Source organism: Poecilia reticulata, linkage group LG10 (genome assembly GCF_000633615.1).
Source record: "Poecilia reticulata strain Guanapo linkage group LG10, Guppy_female_1.0+MT, whole genome shotgun sequence".
In the NCBI taxonomy this organism is placed as follows: Eukaryota; Metazoa; Chordata; class Actinopteri; order Cyprinodontiformes; family Poeciliidae; genus Poecilia; species Poecilia reticulata.
The window spans coordinates 22,987,435-22,999,066 of NC_024340.1; the positions used below are offsets into that span (position 1 = coordinate 22,987,435).

Here is an 11,632-nt window from a genome sequence, read left to right on the forward strand (position 1 = left end):
TAACTCCTTGATAATTCTACTGCAGTAAATACATAGTTTTCATTATTCTGGTTTTCATATCTAGCAACAGTAATATTCACTACTAGTTTATTCAAAAGGAATAAAAAAACATAAATCATGCATAAAGAATAATGATAATCAGGCAAGAGGATCTTAAAATTGTTTCATTTAATTTAATTCAATTTATTTAAATTGTTGCTTGTTTTCTCTACTGAGTTCATATTGTCTTTCCCTTTTTAAGCTAAATTAGACTAATTGTCTACAGCACTAAAGCACTGTCCCATTTGCATGTAATTTACATAAATGTAAATTTTCTACAGATTCTTAAATGCATTTCTCAGTGGATTTGATGCAATTATTTATCGCCTCAGATCTAAACTATACACATAATGTTAATGTTTGCGTTCCAAATACTTGCAGAAACCAGCAAAGAAAACTGATATACCACCAAAGAATAAGCTCACACAAATATTGCATCCACAAAGTGATACTTTTCAAAGATATTGTGAAAAGTTAACAATTCAGTGTTTTTGGATTCTTATTGAATCCCGAGTAACTGCTTAGATCATCACTTTGTCCAATCCTCTGAATTTCATTAACGAGCAAACAATTTCTGCGACAAGTAATTAGCCCTCAAGACAAAGACACAGCATTAAAAGGTGGACAACTTACAACTGACCTCATCAAATAATTCCTATCCTACTTAACAACTAAACAACACAAATTTAATAAATAAACACCAAACAAACGCCAGTGAGTGTGGATAGGAAGAGGTCACAAGGTCATCATAACATGGCGCAGGACTTCACAACTCATTTGAGATAGTAAAATGAAACAGGACATGTAAATGTAAATAAATCATAGTAAAAAGCTAACAGAGCATTTTGATATGAAGGCTCTCACTCTATAACAATGAACATCTAGGTTTCACACATCTCATATTTTCAATGATTTTGGATTGTACTTCAAGATTGCAGCTGAGCTGTTTTGCCAACCACAGGGTGATGAAAACTGGAGCAAGAGCTCCTGACATCACACTTCATTGGCCTTTTCTAATTCATTACCAAGCAAATATAATAGTAAATAACTCTAATCACATTTTTGTACACTAAAAAGATTAATTGTAAAGAAACAAGGGGTCAAGAAAGGGTGGTCCTGACCTGTTGTAAAGAAGGATGTCAGGGGTCCAGATCTGGTCAGACGGGAACCGCAGGTTCTGGACACCAGGGTAATTCTCTGGATTCCAGCTTAAGTAGACGTCTGTCCAATACTGAGAAAAACAGAACAAGTTTCACCAAAGGCAGAGAGGAAACGATATTGTTAAACGTTTTTAAAGAATGAAAACATGTTTGAATTAACACAGATTTCACTAACACAATCTTCATGAGGTGACGGCATGATCACACAAAGCTCTTCAAAATTATTGTGTCATAAAATGTAACTGAAGCACATTCAGATGTTGGTAATGTGTCCCTAAGAAACTCTGACTCACCAGCTGCAGCCACGCATTGGTCATGAGCACTTGGTTTTTCTCATCCTGTTGATGGGAATAAAAGCAAAAAAAAAAAAAAAAGAAAATAGATGATTTGTACAGCAAAAAAATGCCATCAGTAAGTCAGCACATAGTTTCTTCAGTTCTCTCAAAGACAAACTGTTAACATGGCTGCTCTGTTTCTGGGCATTGCAATGAGCATTGCTGATCCCAAAGGATCTAAGCAGTAACGATGAACTGCAGCAGTTGTCTCCACAGTAGCTAAATAATAGAAAAAGCAATATTCCAAGGATAACAACAGTTTCACACATGAAAAGCACAATGCTTATGTCACTTATGAATAGAGTTAAAAATATGCATCTGTCCCTTTGGCACATAAAAGTTTTACATTTTCACTTTTTTCAGCATTTTTGCAGCATACAACATCAGTCCTAGGAATGCAATGTTTTCCAGATTGTTGTGTCTTTACTAGCCTAAATGGATAGTTTAGTTCAGGCTATGAAATAAGTTAATAATTTACACATGGCAGATATATCTCTCATATCTTTACTTTTCATATATCCACCTTCCTAGTGGCAACATCATGCTGTGGGGATGTTTTTCAGCAGCAGGAACACTGATCCGAGTTGAGCCATGGCGATAAATTCTTGAGCAAAACCCGTTTCAGTCCATCAGTGATTTGAGTCGGAGTTTCACCTTCCAGCGGAACAATGACCCAAAACGTTCTGCTGAAGCAACACTCGAGTGGTTCAAGGGGGAAACATGTATTGGAATGACCTAGTCAAACTTAAAGATTGCTGTTCACTAGTGAAAACAACGTAACTTGAAGGAGTTGGAGCAGGTTTACCTCTAGGAATGGGCAAAAATCTCAGTGGCGACTTAAGGGGAACTGACAGAGATTTATCCAAGGCAACTTGCAGCTGTAATTGCAGCAAAACGTAACGTGGCTCTACAAAGTACTGAAATTAGGGCAGTGGATAGGAATGCAGAGTGAAGCTCTCTGTTATTTTGGTCTACTTGTTGTTTGTCTCAGACTAAATAGAAAATGAAATATTCAAAGTTGTTGACATGTTCTGTCGGTGAAACTATTCAAACCCTAAAATAATCTCTTTTAGTTCCAGGTTGTGAAAACACAAAAAGTTGCCAACGGGGTGAATATTTTCACAAGGCATATTCATCTGACAATAATAAATATATTCAATTCCTAAAAATTTTCACTTTAGACTCACATTACAAAGCTGATCTTTACTCTAAACTGGCCAAACATCGTTTCACATACACAAGCAATCAGTTTTCCTCACCACGTCTATAATCTGCAGCAGCGTGAGGCCGAGCTCCACCAGGATAGGAGCTGAATCATTAACAACAGGTCTCTCTAATCGATTGTAGTTCGCCAGCAGCTCCTTGTAGAGCTTCCTCTGGTGTTCCCCCTGCAAGGAGCCTGTGAAAATAAAAGAAAAATGAAGTGTGATTGGAATTTTTGCACCCATTGCATTTTCAAAACAAGCTAATCTATTTCAATAGAGCAACAAACGGCGTTATGACTACTGACTCTTCTGTTATGGACATCGCTTAATTAGCTAATTCCTAAACCAGTAACCCATACCCAGATCAACAATCATTAAGACGATGATCGTTTTTCTAAACTCTTCAGTGTTTTGGCTTGAATTCTGCCTCTGTTTCCCTTAAAAAGCTCTGCTGCTTAATTCTAATCCAGAAAAGTGCTTTAATGGTTCTTTAACCTTTTATCCTTTGCTGTCATGCGCCTCCAGATGGATTATAAATTACTTGGTGAATTTTCAAACAAGCTGCCACTTTTACTCCACCTCATCACTTAATCTATAAAGACTGGGGCAGGATGGGTTTTGATGTTCTATTCCTGTATGTTCCTGTATGATGAGGTCTGTATGTGTTGAGGCAGAAGTTTTGTTGAATAATGAATAAATAAACACATGCTGACATTTGCACTAATATCTGCTGACTGTAGCACCTACATGTGCACACAGAGTGGCAGGACTAAGAGTTAATATAATCTTACAATCTGTGGCGATCAGGATGATGTGTTTGTTGGCTTGCCTCTCATCACCCCAACAGATCCTCTTTTGCATAACTTTCCATACTGTATTTAGCACCATGACAGACTCACACACACAGACTGTTTTCTGTTACACAATGCAGTATGCGTCTGCGCTCTTACTTAAATCAAGGCTCCCAGACAGCACTGGAAAAGTTTTTAATTTGTTTTTATTGTTTTCCAGTATCCAAAGCTGCATTCGATGTTGCTTATGTGTGGAAATATGGTCTAATAAAGCAGCACATTACGAAGCATTTGCTAAGATAGAGCGAGTTCATTTGTATTTTATTGTCAACGTACTGGCAATAGAGCGGCACGCCTGGTGCCATCTACGAGAGAACAGAACCTGTTTCTCAAACGGGTGGTAGCATGATTAAATCTGCAGTGTGTAACTTTTATGAACAATATGTTTTTAACACATTTGTTCAAACAATCACAATGTCAAGACACTACTGTATAATATGAGACAGATAATCTGTGAAAAAAAAAAATCGAGCTGCCCTGTGGTCCTACTGTGATCTACAGAGAGACACTGTTAGAAACAGCCAATCAGAGGCAAGAGGTTGGCCTTAGCACTGCCAATCATGCTCATGTATGCAAGATTTATGGATTTATTTCATAGACACACTATATTCATCTTTATATTTTAAAAAAATAAACATGACTCAACATGAGTTTATTATTAATAAATATGCTAAATTTAGCCTTAGAGGCTACGTGTCCCTGGTAGGTTGGTGATATAGGACAGGATTAAACATTAATAACATTATTGTGAAAAATACAAAATAGTACCAATAGGATGCAATGCTTCTGAAAAAATGGTCAACAATTTCCAAAAAAACACTGCCAAACACTGCAGAAAGCAAAGGACAAAATCTGAGATAAGGAAACACATAGATGTTTTAAATCTTTAGATATATTATACAATATCTGACTCTTTGTTCTAAATGGCATCTGAATTAAATGTTTTGATGCTCGTGCAACATGATTTTGGGAAAATATCATAATCACAATTATTTCTGGCATTTCTACATTCACAGAGCTTCAACACAATGGCTAATTTAATTTGGAAAAACACTGCTTTTAATTTGACTAAATCACAAAAACCAGGGACACTTATAACCCAGAATGAGGCTAAAATGTTTACTAATAATTATTATTAGTCGACTATTTTGTTTCTGTTAGCTGTTCCTTAAACTGAATTCCAAATCTGATAAACATCATATATTCCCAGATTCTATGACACGAAGTTGGGTGTATCGCACTCTGTTTCCCCCCCCAAAGACTAAGAAGTTTGTGATTCAGGAACTGGCTCTACTGGCCTGCTACCAAATGGCCACAAGTCTTATGGCAAGAACTTAGACTTGCATTGCTTTGGCATGCCTGAGGATTTTAATATCGCTTAAAAAAAAACTTCTGGGTGTATAATATGTAATCGATAGGCGGACAACGTCGGCTCTTGATATTAAAATTACAGTGCTTCCTGCACACACACATCCAGCGAGCATTTTGTTGATAAATTGTGGGTGGGAGGAAGCCAGCCAATCAAAAATAAACAGGATATCATAGACAGATAACAAGTATGAATGGGAAATCTGGGCAAAGAAATGAAAACATAGCAGTGAACCTGTGGAGAAAAATGTGAAGAGACATGTGCCTTTGGCCTGCGTGGTGCTGATTGGTCCATTAAGATCGTAATGAGGAGGGTTATAGCAGAACAGAGCCTAAGGTCAGAGACAGAGGAGCTATGAAAGGCTGCTGAGCACAACAAAACCTCTCTGGAAGCTCTTAAGAAGCCACTAGGTGTTCTGTGGAAGATGGATTAAGACAATTCACAGAGTGATGCAGGAAGATATTTTTGCAGCATTTTCCTCGGTCTGCCAGTAAACATGGTTGGGTTTGCAATAATGGACAAGTCCTTAAGACAGTTTCTCATTTAATTTTTGGAAAGACAAAACACAATTACAAGCTCTCAGCAGAAGGAACAATCATAAATTTGCCCATAAACGCAGAATAAGATCTGCGAAGACACATCTACACAAATTCTAATGACACCTCATCAACAGTTGCCATCCTGCCAACATCCCTCCTGCGTCTCTGTTGTGTTTTATTACTGTGATATGTGAACTGGGGGCCAGGAGAAAAAAAMCCCCTAAACTAATAAAGTCAGTGGAGAAGAATTGAAAACTCAGTCTCTGGAGCCGCTTGTATCATAAAACTGTGTTCAATGGGAATTAAATAATTGGATAAAATCAACCACGACAGCAACTTTAATTCAAAAACAAAACGTGTGCGCCAGAAACTCAGGATGAAGAAAAAGATCTTGGAGTGTTATTTTTAATCAACCCTCTAATGAAGCATCTAACATAAAACATGACCACAATCTCACGTGCATGTTTACCAAACCAATAGAGCCTAATAAAAAGCAACAAGCTAAAGTCAATGAAGATACCATTTTAACTACAAGGACTCCCAGTGAAACATAATAGATCCCAAACATGCCAAAATCTGGTCCATACTTTATCAATGATTTGAAATTATTCAGAAAACATGTTAAGATTCTTAATATATTAAGGTCATCTCAGGAAAAAAACAGTCTTTAAGTCAAATTGTTTCCACACTTTGAGCGTAGAGTCATGACAAAACTACAGCAGAGCTGCTCAGGCACAAGCTGTAAATGTGCAGAAATGAGCTCTAGAACTTTTATCTAAATTAAATCTGTCTATTTTAATGAAAAATCTACTTTTTAACATTTAAAAAGTCTTGAAAAGATGTTTTTTAATGAAATATTAACATAGCAGAACTTTATTCTTTGCTTAATAGTTTTGGATCCATCACTGAAACATCTGGGTCAGACAAGTAATTTTAAACAGTTTAGATTGCTCTTTGTGGATCGTTCGGCTAAATGAATTTTTTTCAATATTGGCTGTTAATATCAATATAACTGTGAGAAGCCAAAGCTGTGACCAAGATTATAATTCAATTAACAGTGCAGTCCAGTGTTGGGGGCAAAGTAATAAAACAAAGTTCTTCTGTGTTTCTCCAGAGAAAACTCACAGAAACAATTAATTCAGCTTCTCTGGTCAAGTTTTTCTTAACAACTGGGGCTCCAAAAAGACCAAACAAGCTAATTGATCTCCATACATTTTTAATAAAAACTGGGCAATGTTTAACACGATCACTATATCATCTTTTATTGTCATAGTACAAAGTGCAACATGTATAGATGTCAAGGTGGAAAGCATTCTTTCCAAGCTTTGCATTCTAAGGATAAGATCATCTGTCCAGCTAATTGCTTCTCTTTTTATCTACAACTTTCTAAAACAAGCTTTAAGGCTCGAAATAAACAGCGTATAAAGGCACAGAAATATTTTATCTTTTATAGACAATACAAATTGTCTGTAAACGAAGGGGGAAAAAATTTGAAAAAAGTTTTGACTGACAGCCAAACTACGATTCCCTTCCTTTTTTGTTATTATTGAAATATTTTAATTATTTGATAACGTCACTTTGCATAAACCTTCAGCGTAACTTTATCCCTGACCTGTTTTCATAATATTGTTTGTTCTCTGTTGTTCTCTAATACTCTTTTTTTCCAAAATCTCTTTCTCTTTCTTACTGTTTATTCAATGTCACACGCTATTTTTATTTTTTCTTTAATTATGTAAAGCACCTTGAAATGCCTTGCTGCTGAAATATGCTATACAAATAAAATTTGATTGATTTGATTGATAATAAACCCGTATTTATGATGAGATTACAAGCAGGTGTACTCAATGACTAATGAGCAGACTTAAGAGGACATTGGTCAGAATAAAGTCTTTAGATTTTTATTTGTGAAGAATTTTGAAATCCATCCATCCTTTTGCTTTCGCTTCACAATTATGGGCGCCGTCAGAATGAATAGGAAGGACAGGCAGCTGTGTTCAAAGTGAGATACAGATGACAGCAGCAACCTTTAAAGAAAAAAAGCATTAAATCCATATCATAAAACTTTGATCTATTACCATCTGAAGTAAGAATAAGCACAACAACAAGAAGATGGATGGATGGATTGAAAAAAATCCTTACCTGATTCAAAACTCTTGTTTATATGATTATATGAACAATTACTAAGGGATACAAATAATCTTTAGCATCTTTAAAGTGAAAATCAATAGTGGGTTATCCCCATCATTTCTCTGTTCTATTTCTGTCAAGCTTCCCATCTCTCACCATCAGTTTTTTTTTTATACCATCTTTATTGCCACTAACCCTCACTCGCCATGAACAGTAAATCCCTCTTTCTTCTTTTTATTTTTACAGCATCCCTCCCTCTATCTCAGGGTTTCTTATTCTCCTTGCACACACTTTTATGTCAGCTCTTCAAACTTTTGCCCTTATTTGCAATTGATGGGAGCATTCTATGGGAAAAAATAATTACCAAAAATATCATAGCTAGAGCTTGTAGGAAAAAGTAAAAAAGGTATACGGCACTATCAAAAAATGGTCTCATGCCATTTAAAAGCCGAAACTGCATTCTTTCTTTTAGGGGGCATCTGCGTATGCACTGACTTCTATCAGTCACACTCTCACAAGAAAACAGATACTGAGAAATCCAGCTTGGTGATTTGGGCCAATTTGAATATTCTTTACTGGGTCAGTGCATTCAGATGAGGCTTCTAAACATGCTCATCAGGCAGCCTGGGGGACTTTTTTCCTCTCTTTTTTCTCTCACACCACATCATGGATAAACACCCAAACAAAAAAACAAAACAAAAAACAGCTATTGAATGCTATTTTAGGGAGAGCACTAAATGACCATCAGGGTGTTTTTGTGCACCCTGAAGCTCCCAGCTGTACCCATCTACACAATTACAGGATGTTCTTTTCTTYCTTTCAGTACAGGTGATGTGGCACGTTCATTTAARCCAAGTAATCCAAACATTATATAAACCTATATAAAACAATATTTTCTTTATGCTTTGGGTAAATGAAAAGATTGCCACCAGATTTCTAATGCGGATAAAYGCTTAAAAAGCTGCCGAGCAGAAATAAGGGAGTTGTTTTGATTATGTAACATTAATATTTTCCRTTCCTATTTGAGATATTCAGCGACTACTAATCCGTGTTTAACGAAACCATTAATGATACAGAGATTACATCTTTTTAAAGATCTTTTAAGTAGGTTGACTGGTTCTTATGCAAATTAGTGATTGCTGCCTCTCTGGGCTTGATATTTTCTTTAAAATACACATCGACAGTTATTATTCACTAACTCTTTCGTTAAACAATATTRCTGGTATTTTTAGGTGCATATGCATTGGTGTTTACTTGATAACGCCTGCATCTGATGCACAATGCAGATAATAACCCTTATAAAGCTGATAAAGCGGTTTGACAGGCTCTAAAATATGTTACATGTCATTTMGTTATTGTGAAGATGCAGGTGGTGAAGAATGAATAAATAACGGTTTCGATTCCTATGGAAACCATATCGTAGRAATCTATATGCCACATGAAATTATGTCCAGGATGTACATACATGTGCCTYCTTTCCRCACTACTGGGGTTAAGAAAATTGAACAGATGTCTTATTGTACTTTGAGTCACATGTCCATGTTGAACACATGGTGAAACTTGTGAAGCTGGTCAATGAGGAAGGCCGCTACATCTACAAGATCAAACTGATTTTTCTTTATACAATAATTGTACAGTATAATTCTCCTATCATAACATTATAGTGTTCAAAAACATTTTTCTCCCAGTGATAAACAAAAAGAAAAGCAGCAATGACTACATTGGTCACTATCAAAACTAAATCTAAATTTCTCATCTRTCTATTCAATATTTTGTGCAATCCACCACTGCTTACATCTGTTAAAAAAAAAACAATCTGTGCCATGGCAACAAGACATACAGCAACAGCAGTAACATGGTTTTTGTCATTTAGTGCTCTGATGCATGTTTTCAAACCTGAAAGAAGCTTTTAGCTTTGCCATATTTGAACAAACAATGAACCCATTTGTATCCATTTGGGGGATGTTACCACCACTGGACAACAAGAAACCTAAAGTAATTTTGTATGTCCTATGCATTGTTTACTGTAAGCAAAGTGATTGACTCCAATAAATCATATCTACCATCAGATGAATGGCAGATATGACAGTTACTTAGAATTTTTCAGGTCTCAAGCATTTTAATTGTCTCCATAGTTCAATGTAGGCTGTGAAATGGAAGTAGAACGGGATGAAATGGCGACTTAAGATGGAAAGTAATCATGAATAATAAKGATAATCTTTAGGCCGTAACGTTTTTCTTAGTTACTTTGGTTTTGCATATTYAGTTTTCACTTACATTTTGCTTTCTAATGTGTTCAGTCTAATTGTAATGTTTTTCTTTTGTTTGGATTTGAGCCTTTTTGAGTTCTCTAAGTGGAGGAATATAATGTGTCATGTATTATTATTCTTCCAGGTGTTAGAGATATTTTCTCATTTGTAATCATTCTCTCTTAGCACCAGTGCTGCCAAAAACCTCTGCAGCCAGGAATTACATAGAGGCTCAAAACAAATTTTTCTAAATTCAAAGGAATAAACATAAACACAATACAGATTAAATGACTAAGGGCTTTGGAAAATTGGAGAGCTGAATTGCTTTCAAGRAAACACATTTGCTTGATCATTCAGCTAAAGATCTAATGTGCTTTCAGAAGTCTTCCTTTTTAGGTCGACCTCAGAAAACAACATTAGAGACCAGAGAGGAATTTCACGTTTTTAAAGTCGCTTGATGAATATCAGGAATAAATGCAAAAGTCAAATCTTTTATGCAGTTTGGAACATGTAAGCAGGGGTGAAAGTAAGGGGGTACRGTYGGGTACTGTGTACCCCTAAAAGATYTAGCGGGGGTACGCAGTACCTGCAAGAGAGRGGAGCGGCTGTCTGCTGTAAAACATGAATGGGTTCACTGTGCAGCCGTGAGTTCACCCACTAATCAGCCGTGACTGATTAGATTTCCAAGAACAATCTAAAACACRACTTAATCAGTTAATAAATAACTTTTTTCCCATATGTCGATCGCGGAATGTTTTGAGTTGACCTCGGCATTAGGTGACAAACTGAATGCCGCCAGGACGCTGAGACCAGCACGTCCTCTTCTGATTGGCTTATCAAACCATTCATAACTTTAGAACAACAACAAAAAATAAAAATAAACAAAACATGTTCAAATTAATGACCCAACAGCAACAATAATCTCAGTGATTATTGTTTCAACAAGGTGTTGCGTAATTCTGTGCGTTTCGGTTCCATTACCAAAATAACCAGCAGAGCAGGAGTTTAAAATTAACTAATCAACCACCGCTGTGTTCATGAGAGGTTTATTAATGACCGCAAAACAAATATCAAGCCTGAAAACCTGATATTGTAACGGACTGAATGTTATATTTTTAGCGTAATCTCGGGTTGGCTTGTGGAGCGCAGGAGGTTGCCATGGAAACGGGTGTGCTTAAGTGAGAGAGAGAGAGAGAGAGAGAGAGAGAGAGAGAGAGAGAGAGAGAAAATGTGCGAGTGGTTTTGAGTTGATCATCTGTTCGGGTTGTTTTACCTTTGCTGTGGCTCTTTACAGCCGCTGTAGTTTCTGAACGTTCAATGAACGACAAACTTGGACTAATTACCTCGTTCTTTATGAGTATATGTCATTTACAACAAACATCAAACACGGTAAGTATGTTTTATTAAATATTTAACAAACAAATGGCTTCTACCGCGATAATTGTGTGAAATTAAATTAATTGTCTAATTATACAAAAAATTGTTTGGGGCTGTCAGGCTCAGAATCTAAGAGGCTTTTCCTTAATCAAACAAAATTTTTTTGCCTCTTTTTTAGTGGAAATATTGATGTTGATGATACTTTCTCCAAAATAACTTTTTCTAACTTTTATAGCTCCACTGTTGAAAATAAGGCTCTAACAAATGACAATCCCAAATGACATTGAAATAAAATACAGTCCAACATCTGGTTTGAGGTGATTCCTCTGGAACCTGTTGGAGGAAAAATATCCCAACTTCAGAAGATGAGCTTTAACCTAA

General features: G+C 36.2%; 1 protein-coding gene across 1 annotated transcript in view; it reads right to left on the minus strand.

Moving 5' to 3' along the window:
- The window catches only part of LOC103471386 (neuronal acetylcholine receptor subunit alpha-7-like), a 33,204-nt gene that overhangs the window by 15,467 nt on the left and 6,105 nt on the right, over positions 1 to 11,632 (minus strand). Inside the window, exons 2-4 of the mRNA XM_008420351.2 lie at positions 2,794 to 2,933; positions 1,493 to 1,537; positions 1,161 to 1,270 (exon numbers count right to left, since the gene is read on the minus strand). Coding sequence (XP_008418573.1) covers positions 1,161 to 1,270; positions 1,493 to 1,537; positions 2,794 to 2,933 — 295 coding nt within the window. The remainder of the gene's footprint in view (positions 1 to 1,160; positions 1,271 to 1,492; positions 1,538 to 2,793; positions 2,934 to 11,632) is intronic.